Here is a 24,989-nt window from a genome sequence, read left to right on the forward strand (position 1 = left end):
AGTAGTCGGGTGGCGTCGCGCAGGTCTTCGTTGTCCCTGTAACAATCGTACCACGTCAGTGTTACGAATACACCAACGAGCTGTTTAAGTGCATTCGACAACATTCAGTGTACCAACATAGAACTTGACAGTTAGCTATTTATATTTCTTGAAAGCTACTTATAGTTTTTATTTCATTTTGTTAATAAGTTCTAATAAGTTAGTACGAGAAAATTTACACAGTCGCACTTAAACGGTTTAACCTATTTAATCTCAGTCCCAGATTAAATATTCTCAATATAGTACCTATGTATGTCTGTAAATATGTTAGCGCATAAATAGTTTTAAAAGTATAGGAAAAACCGTTTAAGTTCCCGAAGCCGGGATCGCAAAAGCAGGGTAAGTACATTTATAACGGCGAGATTATTTCCAACCACTTGCTTACACAGCAATACAAAAGCAGTTTGGAGTGTGCATTCCGCTGTCCACAAGTACAATAAATTGATAATATAATAATTATATTACAAGCATGCACGATAACACAAATAATAATTTGAAATTTTACCACGTGTACGTCCCTCGGGAGTATGCAACACGATAAAATAAATAAACCAATAAGATTCGATACGAAATGGTACACCCGAAACACGTTACAAGAATTTGAAACTAAACCTTGTTTCGAGCTTTGTTCAAAGTCACGTCGACACTTTGGCTGAAAAATATGTTTCACCAATCAAAGTTTAATTGGTAGCTTTGCTACATTTACAATTTAGTCGCAAAGTACTTGGCGTGACTGGTGCTAGGAAAAATCCCCTTCTCACCGAGACTTGGAGGTGATCGACTAAGCTTCTAAGTGGGGGTGAAGACTCAACGTTGTATCGGGAGAGATACCTGACTATGCCGACGACAGGCTCGAAGCGGCCGATATGCAAACTATTAGTGCCTATTCCAACTAGAAAGTGAAGAGTTTCTAATTCGTGTAGTTGCCCTACTCACACCAAATTACGGGAATGTGTAATAATTTTTTATTTTAGCATTCTACTATGTACACCTAGAAATTTAAATGATAAATAAAGAATAAGAACCTTGTAGGCTTAACTTCATTACTACTTATTTATTTGATTGATATTTCACCTAACACAACTGTAGCCTGACATAGTTTGGCAAAAAAGATAGTGTTTTTTGAGTAAGGTGACGAAATAAAAATTTACATTTATTAATGATTATTTTATTCATTAATCATCTTCATCATCAACAAAAGGACACCAAAACACGAAAATCAAATCTTATCATCGTACACTTACACATTGAAATTGATTCCAGATTCTTATACAACCCAAGAACGAAAGCTATGTGCAACACAAGTTTACAGAACCCGGCCATAAGACCCGGTTTCACCAGTTCTAAATAAGTATCAGACGCCTTATCGGATGGAAAGTTGATGTTGTTCATACATTTGCTGTCACTTTATCTATCGGATAGTTTAGCTGACACTTATTTCTAAACTGGGAAACTGACCCTTACGGCCTATGGTATAAGGCCCCTTTCACCTCCGGTGAATAAGTATCAGACACCTTATCGGATGGTATTGAGTACTATTGAGATGTTGTTTTCATACATTTGCTGTCACTCTATGATAAGGTATCTGACACTGATTCGTTAGCTGTGAAACTGGCCTTGAACATTCTATTAAAGCCTTAATATATATATAAAGCCCGGTTCACCTCCGCTGAATAAGTATCAGATACCTTATCGGATGGTATTGAGTACTATTGAGATGTTGTTTTCATACATTTGCTGTCACTCTATGATAAGGTATCTGACACTGATTCGTTAGCTGTGAAACTGGCCTTGAACATTCTATTAAAGCCTTAACATAAATATAAAGCCCGGTTCACCTCCGCTGAATAAGTATCAGACACCTTATCGGATGGTATTGAGTACTATTGAGATGTTGTTTTCATACATTTGCTGTCACTCTATGATAAGGTATCTGACACTGATTCGTTAGCTGTGAAACTGGCCTTGAACATTCTATTAAAGCCTTAATATATATATAAAGCCCGGTTCACCTCCGCTGAATAAGTATCAGATACCTTATCGGATGGTATTGAGTACTATTGAGATGTTGTTTTCATACATTTGCTGTCACTCTATGATAAGGTATCTGACACTGATTCGTTAGCTGTGAAACTGGCCTTGAACATTCTATTAAAGCCTTAACATAAATATAAAGCCCGGTTCACCTCCGCTGAATAAGTATCAGACACCTTATCGGATGGTATTGAGTACTATTGAGATGTTGTTTTCATACATTTGCTGTCACTCTATGATAAGGTATCTGACACTGATTCGTTAGCTGTGAAACTGGCCTTGAACATTCTATTAAAGCCTTAACATAAATATAAAGCCCGGTTCACCTCCGCTGAATAAGTATCAGATACCTTATCGGATGGTATTGAGTACTATTGAGATGTTGTTTTCATACATTTGCTGTCACTCTATGATAAGGTATCTGACACTCGTTCACAAGCTGTGAACCTGGCTCTTGAACACAAAACATTAATACTAAATCTACCTGCCTTCAAACTAATGACAAACACATACAAACGGTTGATTAGAATCCTGGAAACATCCATTGTCATAGTACATACGACTACTACGTCCTGAGATGATCTCAAAAAATCCTAGCAAAATATATTATCTGCAATCTCTAACTAACTTACACAAGTGAAAAAGACACTGGATTTTTTATTACCTACTATATTTACAAACCAGCGCTCCTTCCATATATTACATATACTGTACATATGTTTGCTTACAACTATGATGATCAATATTTCTATGTGTATTATACTAATGACTTAAGCTAGAAATACCCGAAGTGGTCAATCGGGCACCGATGACGGTGATCTGGGTATATATTGGAGTGCTAGGTGTTCCGATGTTAAGACTCCGTATAGCTTCCAGCGGATTACCAAGACGACAGCGAGGTGGTAACGGGTCAATGGTCGCGGTCGGTGATCAGCTGGAAGTGGGGACCTAGTAAAGATTTTGTGCCCACCCTCTGTCCCCCCCACTTCCAGCTTCGGGACCAGCCTAGAACATGCGTGGCATTTTTGTAGTTCTGTCGCAGTTTGTTTAAGCTCTTTTCTTTCAGACACGTTGAGACAGTTAACGACGGTCTAGGAGCTGGTGATTCCACTCCGAATATTTCAAAGCTGTTTCTCGTAAACATTCCTCCATCAGTATTCTCTACTCTGGGATCATGGCAGCGATTTGGTGATTTTGAAGACTGCACTCGAGCTTCAAGCCGAAGAGACTATTCAATAGTTATTAGTGTTTTCGTAAGACTCTCTTATTTTTCGGTCTTCTCGTATCATATCAGCAACCGATGACATTTCTTTACGCTAGCAAATTAAAATATTCATGTCTCTTTCTTCGACACAGTGTCAGAAAGAGATGGAGGTAACGTTGTTATTTCTTGCCTGCATCATATCCGGCGAGGATGCTGCGAAGTGCCATCTTGAGTTGCTCGAGTTCTATCTCGTATTTCGCCAGCGACAGCTGGGACATTGAGCTGACACTGAGCCCTTTTTGTGTTTGTGTTTTTATGAAGATGCTCGCGATCTCGCCTTGGGGTCTCTCGGCTGCCTTCGCTTTTCCTGTTACAAAAGCACATGTCATATTAGAGGTCATTTTTAAAGAAGGTGTTAACAAGACAATCAACAGGTTACACTTGAGCACGCTCGACGTAAGTAAAAGTAGTAGTTTTACCTGCTTTCAGTGAAGTTTTTCGCTTCTTCACAGGCGGTGACGTCCCCCTCCGAGGAAGTCTGGTTGCTCTCCCTCAAGGCTCGCTTCTTTGCCTTCTTACTCCCTTTGTTCTTGTTCTATTCTTTCAGCGCTTTTTTCTCAGCTTCTGCTTCTAAATAGCCGTCCCGATACTGTTAACAAGACAATCATTATAAGTAAAAAATCCAACTTATGGCAATTTGGAGAATTGATGCAGTCAAGTAATACTACTTACAATGATCGGGTATTCTTTAGCGCCGGGCTCCCAGGGCGCAGGGCTCAGGTCGTCGCGTCGCAGCAGATACTTCCACACTCGATACCCCGACAGTCCCTTCTCGGGGTAGTACTTCACCACTTTGTATAATATACCGTCGTATCTGAGAACAAAGACAATTTCATTAGTTAGTAAAATCTTTACTAAAATCGGACTTGTCAATTTTCAAACCGCTCCTTAATACTGGATTATTAAACAGATATTTTCCTTACCTAATGCCTTCTTTAGGTGCTTATTATGGGGAGTGTTTCAGCATTATGTACGAGCGTACGACCCGGCCCGGCTTGCCGCTGCGCCAATTTTAGCCCGCGTCACCGCCTTCTTTAATGAAGGTCTTCACTGCACATCTACGTGCCAATGCCCTGGGAACAAAGATGAATTCATTATCAACTGTTAACTGGTTCAAACCTAAAAATTTCGTACTCACAATTTCTTTCTTACTACTTAATACTTACTGTATTTGATCCCAGGACTGTTATGCAGTGCGCTTGTCGGCGGAGAGGTCCCGCCCACCGCTGCTCGTGTACGTGGACTCGTAGCCGTTGTCTACGTCGTCTTCGTAGCCCCCAGTGCAAAAGAAACATATTTTAATGATCTTGAATTCTGAATATGATCAAACATTTATATTCCGAAGATATGTTATTGCAGTATTGATACACACTGACCTGGTAGTACAACGCCGTGGCCACCATCCACGTCCCTGTCGTGAGACCCCGAAACCGGAGGCCGATGCTCCGGTTTCGGGAAGCTGTGAACAAATATTATCATTAGAACTGACTCATCATTAATAATTAGTATCAATATGAAAATGATTAGTGTATTTTTTTACCGGCGTTTAAAACTTTTAGCGCCCAGTAACTTCGATGCTCGGGATAGGTCCGAAGTAGTCGGGTGGCGTCGCGCAGGTCTTCGTCGTCCCTGTAACAATCGTACCACGTCAGTGTTACGAATACACCAACGAGCTGTTTAAATGCATTCGACAACATTCAGTGTACCAACATAGAACTTGACAGTTAGCTATTTATATTTCTTGAAAGCTATAGTTTTTATTTCATTTTGCTAATAAGTTCTAATAAGTAAGTACGAGAAAATTTACACAGTCGCACATAAACGGTTTAACCTATTTAATCTCAGTCCCAGATTAAATATTCTCAATATAGTACCTATGTATGTCTGTAAATATGTTAGCGCATAAATAGTTTTAAAAGTATAGGAAAAACCGTTTAAGTTCCCGAAGCCGGGATCGCAAAAGCAGGGTAAGTACATTTATAACGGCGAGATTATTTCCAACCACTTGCTTACACAGCAATACAAAAGCAGTTTGGAGTGTGCATTCCGCTGTCCACAAGTACAATAAATTGATAATATAATAATTATATTACAAGCATGCACGATAACACAAATAATAATTTGAAATTTTACCACGTGTACGTCCCCCGGGAGTATGCAACACGATAAAATAAATATACCAATAAGATTCGATACGAAATGGTACACCCGAAACACGTTACAAGAATTTGAAACTAAACCTTGTTTCGAGCTTTGTTCAAAGTCACGTCGACACTTTGGCTGAAAAATATGTTTCACCAATCAAAGTTTAATTGGTAGCTTTGCTACATTTACAATTTAGTCGCAAAGTACTTGGCGTGACTGGTGCTAGGAAAAATCCCCTTCTCACCGAGACTTGGAGGTGATCGACTAAGCTTCTAAGTGGGGGTGAAGACTCAACGTTGTATCGGGAGAGATACCTGACTATGCCGACGACAGGCTCGAAGCGGCCGATATGCAAACTATTAGTGCCTATTCCAACTAGAAAGTGAAGAGTTTCTAATTCGTGTAGTTGCCCTACTCACACCAAATTACGGGAATGTGTAATATTTTTTTATTTTAGCATTCTACTATGTACACCTAGAAATTTAAATGATAAATAAAGAGTAAGAACCTTGTAGGCTTAACTTCATTACTACTTATTTATTTGATTGATATCTCACCTAACACAACTGTAGCCTGACATAGTTTGGCAAAAAAGATAGTGTATTTTGAGTAAGGTGACGAAATAAAAATTTACATTTATTAATGATTATTTTATTCATTAATCATCTTCATCATCAACAAAAGGACACCAAAACACGAAAATCAAATCTTATCATCGTACACTTACACATTGAAATTGATTCCAGATTCTTATACAACCCAAGAACAAAAGCTATGTGCAACACAAGTTTACAGAACCCGGCCATAAGACCCGGTTTCACCAGTTCTAAATAAGTATCAGACGCCTTATCGGATGGAAAGTTGATGTTGTTCATACATTTGCTGTCACTTTATCTATCGGATAGTTTAGCTGACACTTATTTCTAAACTGGGAAACTGACCCTTACGGCCTATGGTATAAGGCCCCTTTCACCTCCGCTGAATAAGTATCAGACACCTTATCGGATGGTATTGAGTACTATTGAGATGTTGTTTTCATACATTTGCTGTCACTCTATGATAAGGTATCTGCCACTGATTCGTTAGCTGTGAAACTGGCCTTGAACATTCTATTAAAGCCTTAACATAAATATAAAGCCCGGTTCACCTCCGCTGAATAAGTATCAGATACCTTATCGGATGGTATTGAGTACTATTGAGATGTTGTTTTCATACATTTGCTGTCACTCTATGATAAGGTATCTGCCACTGATTCGTTAGCTGTGAAACTGGCCTTGAACATTCTATTAAAGCCTTAACATAAATATAAAGCCCGGTTCACCTCCGCTGAATAAGTATCAGATACCTTATCGGATGGTATTGAGTACTATTGAGATGTTGTTTTCATACATTTGCTGTCACTCTATGATAAGGTATCTGACACTCGTTCACAAGCTGTGAACCTGGCTCTTGAACACAAAACATTAATACTAAATCTACCTGCCTTCAAACTAATGACAAACACATACAAACGGTTGATTAGAATCCTGGAAACATCCATTGTCATAGTACATACGACTACTACGTCCTGAGATGATCTCAAAAAATCCTAGCAAAATATATTATCTGCAATCTCTAACTAACTTACACAAGTGAAAAAGACACTGGATTTTTTATTACCTACTATATTTACAAACCAGCGCTCCTTCCATATATTACATATACTGTACATATGTTTGCTTACAACTATGATGATCAATATTTCTATGTGTATTATACTAATGACTTAAGCTAGAAATACCCGAAGTGGTCAATCGGGCACCGATGACGGTGATCTGGGTATATATTGGAGTGCTAGGTGTTCCGATGTTAAGACTCCGTATAGCTTCCAGCGGATTACCAAGACGACTGCGAGATGGTAACGGGTCAATGGTCGCGGTCGGTGATCAGCTGGAAGTGGGGACCTAGTAAAGATTTTGTGCCCACCCTCTGTCCCCCCCACTTCCAGCTTCGGGACCAGCCTAGAACATGCGTGACATTTTTGTAGTTCTGTCGCAGTTTGTTTAAGCTCTCTTCTTTCAGACACGTTGAGACAGTTAACGACGGTCTAGGAGCTGGTGATTCCACTCCGAATATTTCAAAGCTGTTTCTCGTAAACATTCTTCCATCAGTATTCTCTACTCTGGGATCATGGCAGCGATTTGGTGATTTTGAAGACTGCTCTCGAGCTTCAAGCCGAAGAGACTATTCAATAGTTATTAGTTTTTTCGTAAGACTCTCTTATTTTTCGGTCTTCTCGTATCATATCAGCAACCGATGACATTTCTTTACGCTAGCAAATTAAAATATTCATGTCTCTTTCTTCGACACAGTGTCAGAAAGAGATGGAGGTAACGTTGTTATTTCTTGCCTGCATCATATCCGGCGAGGATGCTGCGAAGTGCCATCTTGAGTTGCTCGAGTTCTATCTCGTATTTCGCCAGCGACAGCTGGGACATTGAGCTGACACTGAGTCCTTTTTGTGTTTGTGTTTTTATGAAGATGCTCGCGATCTCGCCTTGGGGTCTCTCGGCTGCCTTCGCTTTTCCTGTTACAAAAGCACATGTCATATTAGAGGTCATTTTTAAAGAAGGTGTTAACAAGACAATCAACAGGTTACACTTGAGCACGCTCGACGTAAGTAAAAGTAGTAGTTTTACCTGCTTTCAGTGAAGTTTTTCGCTTCTTCACAGGCGGTGACGTCTCCCTTCCGAGGAAGTCTGGTTGCTCTCCCTCAAGGCTCGCTTCTTTGCCTTCTTACTCACTTTGTTCTTGTTCTATTCTTTCAGCGCTTTTTTCTCAGCTTCTGCTTCTAAATAGCCGTCCCGATACTGTTAACAAGACAATCATTATAAGTAAAAAATCCAACTTATGGCAATTTGGAGAATTGATGCAGTCAAGTAATACTACTTACAATGATCGGGTATTCTTAAGCGCCGGGCTCCCAGAGCGCAGGGCTCGGGTCGTCGCGTCGCAGCAGATACTTCCACACTCGATACCCCGACAGTCCCTTCTCGGGGTAGTACTTCACCACTTTGTATAATATACCGTCGTATCTGAGAACAAAGACAATTTCATTAGTTAGTAAAATCTTTACTAAAATCGGACTTGTCAATTATCAAACCGCTCCTTAATACTGGATTATTAAACAGATATTTTCCTTACCTAATGCCTTCTTTAGGTGCTTATTTTGGGGAGTGTTTCAGCATTATGTACGAGCGTACGACCCGGACCGGCTTGCCGCTGCGCCAATTTTAGCCCGCGTCACCGCCTTCTTTACTGAAGGTCTTCACTGCACATCTACGTGCCAATGCCCTGGGAACAAAGATGAATTCATTATCAACTGTTAACTGGTTCAAACCTAAAAATTTCGTACTCACAATTTCTTTCTTACTACTTAATACTTACTGTATTTGATCCCAGGACTGTTATGCAGTGCGCTTGTCGGCGGAGAGGTCCCGCCCACCGCTGCTCGTGTACGTGGACTCGTAGCCGTTGTCTACGTCGTCTTCGTAGCCCCCAGTGCAAAAGAAACATATTTTAATGATCTTGAATTCTGAATATGATCAAACATTTATATTCCGAAGATATGTTATTGCACCATTGATACACACTGACCTGGTAGTACAACGCCGTGGCCACCATCCACGTCCCTGTCGTGAGACCCCGAAACCGGAGGCCGATGCTCCGGTTTCGGGAAGCTGTGAACAAATATTATCATTAGAACTGACTCATCATTAATAATTAGTATCAATATGAAAATGATTAGTGTATTTTTTTACCGGCGTTTAAAACTTTTAGCGCCCAGTAACTTCGATGCTCGGGATAGGTCCGAAGTAGTCGGGTGGCGTCGCGCAGGTCTTCGTTGTCCCTGTAACAATCGTACCACGTCAGTGTTACGAATACACCAACGAGCTGTTTAAATGCATTCGACAACATTCAGTGTACCAACATAGAACTTGACAGTTAGCTATTTATATTTCTTGAAAGCTATAGTTTTTATTTCATTTTGTTAATAAGTTCTAATAAGTTAGTACGAGAAAATTTACACAGTCGCACTTAAACGGTTTAACCTATTTAATCTCAGTCCCAGATTAAATATTCTCAATATAGTACCTATGTATGTCTGTAAATATGTTAGCGCATAAATAGTTTTAAAAGTATAGGAAAAACCGTTTAAGTTCCCGAAGCCGGGATCGCAAAAGCAGGGTAAGTACATTTATAACGGCGAGATTATTTCCAACCACTTGCTTACACAGCAATACAAAAGCAGTTTGGAGTGTGCATTCCGCTGTCCACAAGTACAATAAATTGATAATATAATAATTATATTACAAGCATGCACGATAACACAAATAATAATTTGAAATTTTACCACGTGTACGTCCCTCGAGAGTATGCAACACAACAAAATAAATATACCAATAAGATCCGATACGAAATGGTACACCCGAAACACGTTACAAGAATTTGAAACTAAACCGTGTTTCGAGCTTTGTTCGAAGTCAAAAGTTATTAAATTTTTTTAATTATAGTTAAAATAGGCTTCATAAATGTTTAGATTTCTATTCATCACCCCCAGTGATGCCTGACTATACGGACGACAGGCTCGAAAGTGAAGAGTTTCATATTAGTGTAGCTGCCCTACTCACACTGATTTACGGGAATGTGTAATAAAACCAATGAACTTTGAAATTATGGTACACTTAGAAATTTAAATGATAAATAAAGAGTAAAATCTTTGTAGGTTTAACTACACCTGTATCCTGACAGTTTGGCGAAAAAGATGTGTGTTGTGTATTTTGAGTAAGGTGACGAAATAAAATTTACATTTATTAATTATTATTTTATTCATTAATCATCTTCATCATCAACAAAAGGACACCAAAACACGAAAATCAAATCTTATCATCGTACACTTACACATTGAAATTGATTCCAGATTCTTATACAACCCAAGAACAAAAGCTATGTGCAACACAAGTTTACAGAACCCGGCCATAAGACCCGGTTTCACCAGTTCTAAATAAGTATCAGACGCCTTATCGGATGGAAAGTTGATGTTGTTCATACATTTGCTGTCACTTTATCTATCGGATAGTTTAGCTGACACTTATTTCTAAACTGGGAAACTGACCCTTACGGCCTATGGTATAAGGCCCCTTTCACCTCCGGTGAATAAGTATCAGACACCTTATCGGATGGTATTGAGTACTATTGAGATGTTGTTTTCATACATTTGCTGTCACTCTATGATAAGGTATCTGACACTGATTCGTTAGCTGTGAAACTGGCCTTGAACATTCTATTAAAGCCTTAACATAAATATAAAGCCCGGTTCACCTCCGCTGAATAAGTATCAGACACCTTATCGGATGGTATTGAGTACTATTGAGATGTTGTTTTCATACATTTGCTGTCACTCTATGATAAGGTATCTGACACTCGTTCACAAGCTGTGAACCTGGCTCTTGAACACAAAACGTTAATACTAAATCTACCTGCCTTCAAACTAATGACAAACACATACAAACGGTTGATTAGGATCCTGGAAACATTCTTCTCATCGATTGTCAGAGTACGATACATATTACTTACACTATTTGTACTATCAACATCAAACTATAACAACGGCCTGAGATGATCTCAAAAAATCCTAGCAAAATATATTATCTGCAATCTATAACCAACGTATAAAAGTGAAAAAGAGACCGAATTTTGCGTCAAGTCTCATAACAAATAATTAACAATACAAGGCTTCTCTAACTAATGGTACAAAAAGTTTGAGTTTGTGTTTGTGTTTGTTTTCTACTTCTTAACTTATCCTATTCTTACTGAGCCTAAACCTAATATTAAATGCCCCTAAACAATACTTAACTATCATTTACACAATTTTACTATTATCAGTTGCAAACCGATTGCTTTGTCGCACAGAGCCAAGTGCGATAAACCATCATCATCTGACATGTGTTGTTCCGGAACAAGAATAGATGGGTCGCTCTACCTATGCCTAGTATACTGTGTTTACTAGTGAATAGGGTCCAAGCCCCACCATTTCCCCCCCGTAAGTACCACATCACAACATGTTTGTAATCAGATACTTACATTCATAAAGAATATGATCGGAGCGGTCCACCCATGCACAGTATATGTATGTTAGTTTACTTGTGAATAGGGGCCAGACCTCACATTTTCCTCTGGTAAGTAAGTACCGCATTAAAGCATGCTGACAATCAGACACCAACCGTCCCACACGTTTTCAAAAGGAAATGAGCGGACTGGTCTGCCTATTCACAGTAAAAACTTCTATTTGTTACTAGTGAATAGTGAGCCAATCTCAATTCCTAACCCATTTTCCTTCGATCGGTGGCTCTATGGACAAAACAACTCAATACACAGTTTGAATATGGCAGGTTTCGACCATTACATTCACCTCAATTCGTATGAGTTCAAAGACTCTACTGATTGGTTTTTTCGAAAAGAATTTATGAAATTAAACAACAGTGAAGGGCCATTGATGGTGTTCGTGACATTGGTTACAATCAGATACCTACAGTGCTGCAAATCAATTCCCGAAAGATGATGGGCGAAATGATCGGCCTATGCACAGTAATATTGATGTATTACCAATGAATAGAGACGAAATCACTCCTACCAACTTCCTATGGTAAGTACCTTATTACATCATGTTTACGATCAGATACCCACATTTTTAAACAAGAAGGTGACGGACTGGTCCTTGTTGGAAACTGGAAGAGAGGGACCACGTCTGACATATTCTTCTAGTAAGTATCTCATTATAACATTACTACAATTAGACACCAAAAGATTTGCATACACATTTTCAAAAGAAGACGGCGGGCTGGTACTGCCTACTTATTAGGAAAGGTATTTTACAACTTCCTTTGGTAGGTACCTTTCAAGTGCCACGATCCACAATTTGAGTATGGAAGGGTTGGACCAATAAAGTTATACCAATTAGGGGAGAGGCTAGAGGGTTGAGGCTATTCAAGGTGGTCCGAATACGTAACGGGATGATGCTGGAGAAAAAATATTGACGAAATCGATGTACTTTTTATCCACTTCTTCAATTTTTTCGATTACTAACTATATTTACAAACCAGCGCTCCTCCCATACATCAAACTGGTATACTTCGTTTACAACTATGATAATCAATTATTTCTATGTATTAGACTAATGACTTAAGCTAGAAATACCCGAAGTGGTCAATCAGGCAACGATGACGGTGATCTGGGTATATATTGGAGTGCTAGGTGTTCCGATGTTAAGACTCCGTATAGCTTCCAGCGGATTACCAAAACGACAGTGAGACAGCCATTTGTATTCTAGCGGTCGGTGATCAGCTGGAAGTGGGGACCTAGTAAAGATTTTGTGCCCACCCTCTGTCCCCCCACTTCTAGCTTCGGGACCAGCCTAGAACATGCGTGACATTTTTGTAGTTCTGTCGCAGTTTGTTTAAGCTGTCTTCTTTCAGACACGTTGAGACAGTTAACGACGGTCTAGGAGCTGGTGATTCCACTCCGAATATTTCAAAGCTGTTTCTCGTAAACATTCTTCCATCAGTATTCTCTACTCTGGGATCATGGCAGCGATTTGGTGATTTTGAAGACTGCTCTCGAGCTTCAAGCCGAAGAGACTATTCAATAGTTATTAGTTTTTTCGTAAGACTCTCTTATTTTTCGGTCTTCTCGTATCATATCAGCAACCGATGACATTTCTTTACGCTAGCAAATTAAAATATTCATGTCTCTTCCTTCGACACAGTGTCAGAAAGAGATGGAGGTAACGTTGTTATTTCTTGCCTGCATCATATCCGGCGAGGATGCTGCGAAGTGCCGTCTTGAGTTGTTCGTTGGGTTCTATCTCGTATTTTACGAGACTCTGTCGGCAGCAGGGACATTGAGCGCCCGTTGACTTGAAGGCCAGCTTTATGCATGCCTGCGTACAAACGACATATCGTTAGTTTTCAAGCCAATAAGTTAACTATTAATTAGAAACAAATCTGAAATTCCAGAAAAAAACGATACGATAAAACGTGTTACACGATCCGGGACCCGAAATTCTGTCACGAAATTGAACCTTAGCAATAAATGATTTAATTTGGTACAAAAATAGAAAACGAATACTGACCATGCAGAAGTTGTGTAGACATGGTGTAGTCACAGGACTGGCAGCCACTTCTTGACATATAATGCACAGGAACATCTGTGTCACGTACTCAACGAACTCCTAAGAAATTATACAAGTAATGTTATTTGTTATTTAAACATTCTGTAAAACACCACCAACCTAAAAAATTAAGGAAATAATATATTATTTACCTTTTTGCCTCTAGTGTCACACACGATAAGGCACTCGTCCCACAGCTTGTTGTTCAGCGTATCTGCTGCTATCGCCTCTCGCTCTTCGGCCGTGAGACCGCTTTCTACTTCCTTCTTTGGCTTGACCTTCTTAGGAGGACTTTTCATAAAGATGCTCGCGATCTTGCCTTTTGGACTTTCGACTGGCTTCGCTTTTCCTATTACAAACACAAAATGTCATGTATACGTAGTAATTATTTAAATAACGTGCAGCTGTAGCTACTTATTCCCGGGTTTATTCCGAGTAATCGCGAACAGCTTACACTTGAGTACGCTCGACGAAAGTAAATAAAATTACAGGTTAATATTTTGTTAAAGTAGTAGTTTTACCTGCTTTCAGTGAAGTTTTTCGCTTCTTCACAGGCGGTGACGTCTCCCCTTCCGAGGAAGTCTGGTTGCTCTCCCTCAAGGCTCGCTTCTTTGCCTTCTTACTCCCTTTGGTCTTGTTCTTTTCTTTCAGCGCTTTTTTCTCAGCTTCTGCTTCTAAATAGCCGTCCGGATACTGTTAACAAGACAATCAATATCAGTTTAAAAATCCAACTTATGGCAATTTGGAGAATTAATGCAGTCAAGTAATACTACTTACAATGATCGGGTATTCTTTAGCGCCGGGCTCCCAGGGCGCAGGGCTCGGGTCGTCGCGTCGCAGCAGATACTTCCACACTCGATACCCCGACAGTCCCTTCTCGGGGTAGTACTTCACCACTTTGTATATACCGTCGTATCTGAGAACAAAGAATAAATTCATTAGTTAGGTTAGGTTTTCAAACAGCTTCTAATTACTAGAGTATTAAACAGACATTTTCCCTACCTTATGCCTTCTTTAGGTGCATATTTTGGAAAGTGTTTCAGCATTTTGTATGAGCGTACGACCCGCACTGGCTTGCCGCTGCGCCAATTTTCGCCCGCGTCACCGCCTTGTTCACTAATTGTCTTCACTGCGCAGTTACGTGCCAAAGCCCTGGGAACAAAGAAAATGAAATTATCAACCGTCAGTTCAAAAATTTATATACTTAACAATAATTTATCAGGTTTCTAATATGTTAGGGAGAAAAGGTGCAAGTAATACTTACTTGTTTTCTCTAGTAAGTGTTTGATCGCAGGACTGCTCTGCAGTGCGCTTGTTGCCGGAGAGGTCTCGACCACCGCTGCCGGTGTACGTGAATTCATAGCCGTTATCTACGTCGTCTTCGTAGCCCCCTACGCAAAAAAAAATGTGAATACTTATAAAGAAAAATACCGTAAATATTATTAATTTTGTGATTTAGTATGTTCCTCATAAAATTTTTGTATGTACTGACCTGATAGGACAATACTGTAAGCACCATCGACGTCTCTGCCGTGGATCCCCGAAACCGGAGGTCTATGTACTCCAGTTTCGGATAGCTGTGAACAAATATTATCATTATAACCGATTCAAATTCGTATGCGGGAATTTGTTAGAAACAGATTAATGTATTTTTTTTTACCTGGATTCGAAATCTCCAGCACGCCCCAACTTCGATGCCTGGGATAGGTCCGAAGTGGTTGGGCGGCATCGCGCAGGTCTTCGTTTTCCCTGTACCAAACATACCGCGTCAGTGATAAGAATAAACCAACGGATTGTGTAAATGCATTCAACAACATACAATGTACCAACATAGAACTTAACAGTCGCCTTTTTATATTTTGTTTAATTTTGTTAATAAGTTCTAATAAGTTAGTACGGGAAAATGTACACAGTCGCACTTAAACGGTTTAACCTATTTAATTTGGGACTGATTCTCAATATAGTACCTATGTATATCTGTAAATATGTTAGCGCGTCACTCGTTTTAAAAGTATAGGAGAAACCGTGTAAGTTCCCAAAGCCGGGATCGCAAAAGCAGGGGACATTTATAACGGCCAGATTATTTCCAACCACTTGCTTACACAGCGATACAAAAGCAGTCTGAAGTACAGAAGACAGAGGACACGTGCATTCCGCTGTCCACAAGTACAATTGTACGTAAACTCCAACGAAGTGAAACAATGAATGATAATATAATAATTATATTACAAGCATGCATGATAACACGTAAATCATTTGAATTTTTACCGCGCGTATGTCCCTCGGGAGTATGCAACACAACAAAACAAATATACCAATAAGATCCGATACGAAATGGTACACTCGAAACACGTTACAAGAATTTGAAACAAAACCGTGTTTCGAGTTTGTTCAAAGTCACGTCGACACTTTGGCCGAAAAAAATGTTTCACCAATCAAAGTTTACTTAGTAGCTTTGCTACATTTACAATTAGATCGCGAAGTACTTGGCGTGACTGGTGCTAGGAAAAATCCGCTTCTCACCGAGACTTGGAGGTGATCGACTAAGCTTCTAAGTGGGGGTGAAGACTCAACGTTGTATGGGGAGAGATGCCTGACTAAGCTGTGTCGTCGATGATTGCAGTGGAGGGTATGTCGACGATAGGCTCGAAGCGGCCGTCTAGCAAGCGACGTCAAGCAGTTCCCGATATATTTAAAAACTATTAGTGTCTGCGCGACTTTATAATATGAATGATTTGAAATATAAATTATTAATATTTTTTAATTATAGTTAAAAATTGTATTAATAAATGTGTTAATAAATTTCTATTCTCACTATAAAGACAAAGAATTTCTTATGAGTGTAATTTCCCTACACACGCTGTTACACGGAAAAGTGTAATAAACCTAATATATTGTTTCTTAAGATTCTATGAAAGCCTTACCTTTAAATAATTAAGCTGAACCTAGAAATCTAAATGATTAATACTGAGAACCTTTTATGTAAAAGTATTAGTTCTTAAAATTATATACTATTTATACGTGACTTAAAATATTTATAGCCTGACAGAGTTTGACGGGAAAGACAAAGTGTATTTTGTGTGTTAGATTTAAATTGTTTAACATATTATATTTCAACTCTATGAAATCCTTACCTTAAAATTGTTGGAACCTAGAAACCAATATTATTAAAGAAAATATGTAATGTACTTATAAATACTTAAGAATATCAGTTTTTGTTATGTATATACTTAAAATTAATTTAGTATAGCAACGTCAAGGGTTCCATGACAAATTTTAATGTGTAGTGTAGAATTATATTAGCCAGTGATAGGGAACCTTTGCAACCACGTCCGTTTGGGAGGATTTGGGACCAGAATTTATATGAAAGGGATATAAATATGTTATAAGTTTGTATAAGACTCCAATAATAACATAAATAAAAAATGTAAAGAACGAAAAGCGCCAGAACTGTTGTCTATTTATGATATTTAATTCGCGAACTGTTTTTTTTTTACCCTTAGATCGACATTAATTACCCTTGTCGCTATTATTTACGTTAACAAAGTACTTAAATGAATGAATATTTTCGAATTTGGTTGATGTAAAGTAAATGTTTCCATGAAAGTAGCTTTTAATATAATCGAGTATAAAAAAGCAAGCTGCGTGAAAATTAATTGAATTTGGTTAATACAAATGAGAAGTTTCTTTATAAATCTATAAATGTTCTGGCGCATCTCGTTCCACAGGCACGATAATTGATGTCTTACCTTTTAAATGGTGATGTCAGTTTATTTTGACCTAGAAACCTAGATGATTAGAAAATATATAACGTACTTAGAAATACTTAATACATAATAATATCAGTTTTGATTGTGTATATACTTAAAGCTAATTTAGTATAGCAACGTCAAGGGTTTCATGAGAAATGTGTAGTGTAGAATTATATTAGCCAGTGATAGAGAACCTTTGTAACCACGTCCGTTTGGGAGGATTTGGGACCAGAATTTATATGAAAGGGATATTATTATATAGTTTTGTATAAGACTCCAATAATAACATAGATAAAAAATGTAAAGAACGAAAAGCGCCAGAACTGTTGTCTATTTATGATATTTAATTCGCGAACTGTTTTTTTTACCTGCGTGAAAATTATTTGAATTTGGTTAAAACAAATGAGAAGTTTCTTTATAAATCTATAAATGTTCTGGCGCATCTCGTTCCGCAGGCACGATAATTGATGTCTTACCTTTTAAATGGTGATAATGTCAGTTAATTTTGACCTAGAAACCTAGATGATTAGGGGAGAAATACATACACGTAATATACAATTGATTAAATATTAATAATTAGAGTAGACGCAAGCCCGCACAGCTTGTGAAAATACTATAAATACACACAATACACACATGCACATAAACACAATACTTTAAATTTTAGTTTATATTTGTAACCAACTTAAGAACCTACTACTTACTGTATGGGTTTTAGCCAGTTTTACCGGAGTGGTGTTAGTGTAATAATAATAGATTTTTTGTGAAAACGTGTAAAATTGTTAGTTTGAAATATGATAGTGAGTGCGTGACCTGCGCGTGGATGCATCAACGCGTTGTATGGCCCCAAACGGCACTAACAGGACTAGAGAATAAAAAAAATCGTTAACTACATCTAATAAGGTACTTAACTAAGGTTAAATCAACTACTTTTAATGCAATATCAATTTTTTGGATAGAAATACAACATTGTGACGTCACAAGTTTCGTACTTTATTTGGGTTCAAATAAGTAATCAATAGGTTATTTCTGTCTATAATCATTTTAATATGTTTAAGAAAAGTTTACAAGTTTGAAGACATTTGTAACCACGTCCCTCTATATAATAATCCTGGACTTAAGTTTAATAAATTACAATACCTACTTTGGTATTAAAACTTATCCATGTCCGACCTGCAGAAGATAAACTTTTGCTATTATATGGTCCGACGGCGCATACATCGAGTCAAACACGACCGAGGCCATATTTTAGGGTCGTAACCGGTAACTATTTTATAACTGATGTTAAATAATGACAAGTCGTAATAATACCGTGACATTCTTTTTTGTATTCTAATGAAAATAATTATTTTATATCTAGTTTACCCTATTCCCGTCGTTAATTTTAACTTATTTTAGTTTGAGTTACCCGTGTTTTGCCGCCAATACTTTATGATTACAAAATGTTACGTCAACGATCCTGAAATATGTCGTTCGGTGGTGTCACGTCGCATACGCGGGGCACGCTGAAAGTTTCGGGATACTAGCTGATATTTTTAATATATATTATAATCAGTGCCGAGATGTCAAGCGAAAATTAAGAAAAATATTACGTTCGATCGCGTATATCCCCGTATTGAACCACGAGGGTTGAAATTAAGGTTTTTATTGGCGCAATATTGCTAAGATGGGTACCATACTTGTACTACCATAAATGTATTACCTAAACTAGAGCACTATAAATATTTGAGACCGAGGCTCGAAACAATGTTTAAATGAGCCCAGATAATGACGCACTTATAACTGCCCTCTCGTTTTAGACTATTTCATATTCATCTATTGCAGATGATTAAGGTGGCTTCAGAGAGAGTTAGTACACTTTTGTTCGTGGCTCAAATGGCTTACACGGGAGTGGCAATCGCGACCACATTTATGACAGATAAAAGTGCCAAAGGGAGATGATAGAGTTGCGAGTTATATCACGAAATATTGCATTGGCCGGTCTTGGTATCGGTATTATTTTCGATTCCTATAGCTTACGAAATGAGAAATAAATGAAAATGGAAATGGGCATATTTGTTCGAAAATTAGTAGAAATGAACGACTGCATATTGTTTTAACGATTTCATTCCACAACTAAACAATTCAGTTAAAATGATCTCATAATGAGAAATCCTTTGTTATGTTCCAATAACTATTTCAACTGCGGTGTTATTGGAAATATTTTGAGATTTTAATGCAATAAAAGTAAGGTGAGATTGGCGCGTATATTAATATTTTTAGTATCGAAGTTAATTCGTGTTATAGTAAGATTTTCTAAACATGTTAGTTCTTTCTAGCACACACCCACTAAGCTTTGTGGGTTAGTTGCAATTAATACGAGTATAGTGCACAGACTTCAATAGGTAGTACATCCATAGTGAAATTTTAGTAAGAGGTTATTATTAAAAATAGTTTGTGCGTATGTTTTTAGAAAACAGATATAACTAGAGACTTTGATGAATTTATTATATTTTAATTGAAGGTTTAAATTATTTTGTTCTAAGTGCATTCAAAAAATTTTACAAAAATATGTTTATGTGTCAGTTAATATAAAAAAAACAAATGATTGTATGTTTCCTAAAATATAAAAAGCGAAGAACTTTTTTCTGAATACTTAGTAATTAGATATTAAGAGAACCGCGCGAAACTAATACTTATTTCAAAAAAACAAGTTGTTAATACGAATAGTAATAATGAATATGGGTAATGTATTAAAAAGTGAACCTTATAGAGTTGAGAATTTAGTTCTCGATTCGATCGTGAAATTGGTTCAATCATGTTTCTACTGTCCTATCGTCCAGTTCAAACGTTACTGTTAGCATCTACTCCTAAATGAAAACTGTTCAAACTCTAGCTCTAGTTATTTCTGTATTCTATGATATAAATGTGTTCAAATAGCGTGCAGAGACTTTGATACTAACGAAAGGACAGACGGACTGCATATTACTAGAAAAAAATACGAGAATTAACAGATTTTATAAAAATATTGCTGTTCAAAAAAGGTTTAAGACTACTATTTGACCTCATTTAAATTACATGTTAATTTAAAAACTGTATTATTTACAGAATTTGATAGTTAGATTAAAAATATTTAAATATCTAAACTGTGTATGAGAATTTTTATTGAATATCTATTGTCCAGAAACTGTACTCTCAAAATTTACTTTAAATTTCCAAAAAAAATCTGATAGAGATTATCATGACAACTGTAGAAGATAATTTTTATAGGGAATCTAATATTCAACAAACCTATTTTAAAATTTACTTTAAATTTCCAAAAAAAAAACTATATTAGCCGTCTGTCCTTCTTCTCGTAACACGTTAGTATACAAAGTCTCAAAGCAACAACAACAAAAGCATATCTAAAAGCTCCATGTGAAAAGTAGTGTGAAATGAGTTTTATATGTCACCTGCAATTTGTTAGTTAGAGTTATGAGTACAAACCCTTCTGTTAGTTCATTGAACTAAGTGCTATTTACACAAGCAGGTTAATTTGAACCCAAAAATATAGCATTATAATATATATTATATACAATACCCCCTAAATTTTAATGTTACCTTTTATGTACATGTCCAGTTTATACAAAGAATTGAAAAACGCAGTTCACATTTCACATGTCTACGTACGGTCAGCACCGAAAGTGGTTGAACACATCCACACAATATATGATAAACTATGGAGAAAGCTATGATACAGTGGTGGCGTCGAGGAAATGTTCAAACTTTGCGTGGTGCCCGTACCTAACTACTAGTAAATGTATCTAAAGCAACAACACTGATAATCACATCTCACCTACACAAGCCATGCCTCTTCCCCAATCCCGTTTAGAGGTCATAGTCTTTTTCGTCTGTTTGGCAGCTCCTGGCGCGATGACGTCATTGGGGTCTCGGTAGCAATCGGGGCAGTACCACTCTTCAGCCGGCAGCTCGGTGAGTGGAGGATCTAAGCAGATCATGTGGTAGCCGTTATTGCACTCGTCGCACAACACGATCTGTCGAGATACGGCTGGTATCAGTCAAGTTGACTTGTATTTTGGGACTTTAACCTAGGCTCCTTGTTAACCAACAATTAAACAACGCGACGCCACGAATCAGTGTCTACAGGTTAATAACCGCCAGAAACAATTTCACAAGGAACATATTACTAACCAATGTGAACTATCGATCGTCCAATAGAAGGACTGGAATAAAAAGAAGAAAAAATACAATTTTAGGATTAGATCTAATGGATATTTTCGTCCGTAACCTGTCGTAATTGCGCAAATCACTCATATTTATTTACACAACTGTATCCTTTAGGACTCAACTTATTTCCTTTATATTTGAAATATTGAATGTAACGGAAGACTTTATGCACATTTGTATCACTCAACGCTTACACCTCAAATGATTTTAAGGTCACACGAAGCCCTGTGTCGATTGATCACAGAGCAGGATGCACAAAATTGATAAATTGCATCACTACTTATTCAATTTCGCAGACGTGCAGTCGTACCGAGCTATCTTTTGTACTAGACGGTCAGTCTGGCCTGTACTAATCAATACTACCCCTCCGTAGCAACCCCTGTGGGGCGACACCTGTATAACCCTTTGTATAGCAGATGTCTAGACAAGGTATTAAAGGAATATGTTATAAAATATTCAGAATGAATGGCCGATACTTTCGTCATTTGAAAAGTAGACGGTTTTAGTATTTTATTACTTGTTACTCATTGTTTTTACACTCCTTTTTTGTTTCTATATTTATGCTTAAAAGACCATTTTTTTACTTTTTTAATTTACTAAGATAAAATTTAATAACTTGACTTAAATATATCTCTTATTGAGAAACGAGCCCACCATTCTAAGTTAACATTCGCACTTTATCCGTTCATTTTACAAGTAGGGTCGTTTCCTGCCCAGACTGACTGCCATAATTCAATATCAAGTGCATAAATGCACAGAAAACTTGGCACACAGCCAGACTGACCGGTACTAATCAATACGACATTTTAACCCTTTAGGAAACCCCGTAGGGTGCCGTCTAAAGAGCCCTTTGCAAGTCTGGCAGATGGCCAATTCCGTTTTGAATGTACTCGTTCGATGCACGAAATTTAATTTTGATTTTAATTTAAAATCGCAATTCAATGGCGCTACTTCAAAGTCGGTTGGTAACAAGGTGCTTGAGACGGGACCAGAATTATTTTAATTAAGTAAAATTTTATTTGGACTATTTTTTAATACAAGGTCTTCTCATAATAGCTGATGATTTTTTGGGCGGCGATTCTTCCCGTGCATTTGATCACAATTAAATACTAGAATAAAATTTGTTTATTGATCTTTTTTTTTAAGTGGTGGTTCGAGTGACGGCACTCACGCGAACTCGCAGGGACTCGCCACTACACGACCTATGTGAACTGATAGCGCGATCAAATCCAAGGGCAGAGTCGCTTCCATAAATATCACCAGCTAGTATGAGAAGACAGTTCTGGCAAAACCTTTTTAAAAACCTATCTCTTTCCAGTTTTAATAAATATTTGGATATTGGATACTAGATTTTGATAGTTTTTTTTTAAATATTGAGTAAAATTGTTCTAATTCAAACAGTTTATATCCCAAAAATAATATACTTAATAATAAACATACAACACACCAAAGTACGCAATAATACAGTTCCAAAGGCAATAACGCTCTGCTTCGATGAGACTGCTAAAAGACCAATGTCGAAAATGCAATACAGAAAACTTCAAAATATCTGTATATCACTGTCCGTATGTTTGTATGTCACTGTCTGTCTGCTTGTATGTCTTCCTGCCTGTCTGTATGTTACTGCCTGTATGTTTGTAAGTCACTGTCTGTCTTGTCACTGTCTGTCTTGTCACTGTCTGTCTGTCTCTGTCTGGCACTGTCTATCTGTCACTGTCTGTCTGTCACTGCCTGTCTGTCACTGCCTGTCTGTCACTGCCTGTCTGTCACTGTCTGCCTGTAACTGTCTGTCTGTCACTGTCTGTCTGGCACTGTCTGTCTATCACTGTCTGTCTGTCTCTATCTGTCTGTCACTGTCTGTCTGTCACTGTCTGTCTGGCACTGTCTGTCTATCACTGTCTGTCTGTCACTGTCTGTCTGTCACTGTCTGTCACTGTCTGTCTGTCACTGTCTGTCTGGCACTGTCTGTCTATCACTGTCTGTCTGTCACTGTCTGTCTGTCACTGCCTGTCTGTCACTGTCTGTCTGTCACTGTCTGTCTGTCACTGTCTGTCACTGTCTGTCACTGTCTGTCACTGCCTGTCTGTCACTGCCTGTCTGTCACTGCCTGTCTGTCACTGTCTGCCTGTAACTGTCTGTCTGTCACTGTCTGTCTGGCACTGTCTGTCTATCACTGTCTGTCTGTCTCTATCTGTCTGTCACTGTCTGTCTGTCACTGTCTGTCTGGCACTGTCTGTCTATCACTGTCTGTCTGTCACTGTCTGTCTGTCACTGTCTGTCACTGTCTGTCTGTCACTGTCTGTCTGGCACTGTCTGTCTATCACTGTCTGTCTGTCACTGTCTGTCTGTCACTGCCTGTCTGTCACTGTCTGTCTGTCACTGTCTGTCTGTCACTGTCTGTCTGTCACTGTCTATCTGTCACTGTCTGTCTGTCACTGTCTATCTGTCACTGTCCGTCTGTCACTGTCTGTCTGTCACTGCCTGTCTGTCACTGTCTGTCACTGTCTGTCACTGTCTGTCACTGTCTGTCTGTCACTGTCTGTCTGTCACTGCCTGTCTGTCACTGTCTGTCTGTCACTGTCTGTCTGGCACTGTCTGTCTGGCACTGTCTGTCTGGCACTGTCTGTCTGTCACTGTCTGTCTGTCACTGTCTGTCTGTCACTGCCTGTCTGTCTGTCACTGTCTGTCTGTCACTGTCTGTCTGTCACTGTCTGTCTGTCACTGTCTGTCTGTCACTGTCTGTCTGTCACTGTCTGTCTGTCACTGTCTGTCTGTCACTGTCTGTCTGTCACTGTCTGTCTGTCACTGTCTGTCTGTCACTGTCTGTAACTGTCTGTCTGTCACTGCCTGTCTGTCACTGCCTGTTTGTCACTGTCTGTCTGTCACTGCCTGTCTGTCACTGCCTGTCTGTCACTGTCTGTCTGTCACTGTCTGTAACTGTCTGTCTGTCACTGCCTGTCTGTCACTGTCTGTCTGTCACTGTCTGTCTGTCTGTCACTGCCTGTCTGTCACTGTCTGTCTGTCACTGTCTGTCTGTCACTGTCTGTCTGTCACTGTCTGTCTTTCACTGTCTGTCTGTCACTGTCTGTCTGTCACTGCCTGTCTGTCTGTCACTGTCTGTCTGTCACTGTCTGTCACTGTCTGTCTGTCACTGCCTGTCTGTCACTGTCTGTCTGTCACTGTCTGTCTGTCACTGCCTGTCTGGCACTGTCTGTCTGTCACTGTCTGTCTGTCACTGTCTGTCTGTCACTGTCTGTCTGTCACTGTCTGTCTGTCACTGCCTGTCTGTCACTGTCTGTCTGTCACTGTCTGTCTGTCACTGTCTGTCTGTCACTGTCTG

The 24,989-nt window shown here is 38.6% G+C and overlaps 1 protein-coding gene and 1 long non-coding RNA gene across 2 annotated transcripts in view; both read right to left on the reverse strand.

Moving 5' to 3' along the window:
- Positions 1-6,107: 6,107 nt before the first annotated feature.
- On the reverse strand, positions 6,108-9,272 carry LOC142986342 (uncharacterized). Its single transcript, XR_012960349.1, has 6 exons — positions 9,119-9,272; positions 8,909-9,008; positions 8,666-8,815; positions 8,415-8,556; positions 8,161-8,331; positions 6,108-8,048 (listed from the first exon to the last, which is right to left on the reverse strand). It is a non-coding gene; the product is annotated as an uncharacterized LOC142986342 (long non-coding RNA).
- Positions 9,273-10,331: 1,059 nt separating this feature from the next.
- LOC142986341 (E3 ubiquitin-protein ligase UHRF1-like) overlaps positions 10,332-24,989 on the reverse strand; it is a 32,262-nt gene continuing 17,604 nt past the window's right edge. Inside the window, exons 7-16 of the mRNA XM_076134795.1 lie at positions 21,258-21,456; positions 15,352-15,440; positions 15,184-15,268; positions 14,956-15,082; positions 14,694-14,843; positions 14,469-14,607; positions 14,213-14,384; positions 13,844-14,040; positions 13,653-13,751; positions 10,332-13,460 (exon numbers count right to left, since the gene is read on the reverse strand). Coding sequence (XP_075990910.1) covers positions 13,314-13,460; positions 13,653-13,751; positions 13,844-14,040; positions 14,213-14,384; positions 14,469-14,607; positions 14,694-14,843; positions 14,956-15,082; positions 15,184-15,268; positions 15,352-15,440; positions 21,258-21,456 — 1,404 coding nt within the window. The 3' untranslated portion in view covers positions 10,332-13,313. The remainder of the gene's footprint in view (positions 13,461-13,652; positions 13,752-13,843; positions 14,041-14,212; positions 14,385-14,468; positions 14,608-14,693; positions 14,844-14,955; positions 15,083-15,183; positions 15,269-15,351; positions 15,441-21,257; positions 21,457-24,989) is intronic.

Source organism: Anticarsia gemmatalis, chromosome Z (assembly GCF_050436995.1).
Source record: "Anticarsia gemmatalis isolate Benzon Research Colony breed Stoneville strain chromosome Z, ilAntGemm2 primary, whole genome shotgun sequence".
NCBI lineage: Eukaryota > Metazoa > Arthropoda > Insecta > Lepidoptera > Erebidae > Anticarsia > Anticarsia gemmatalis.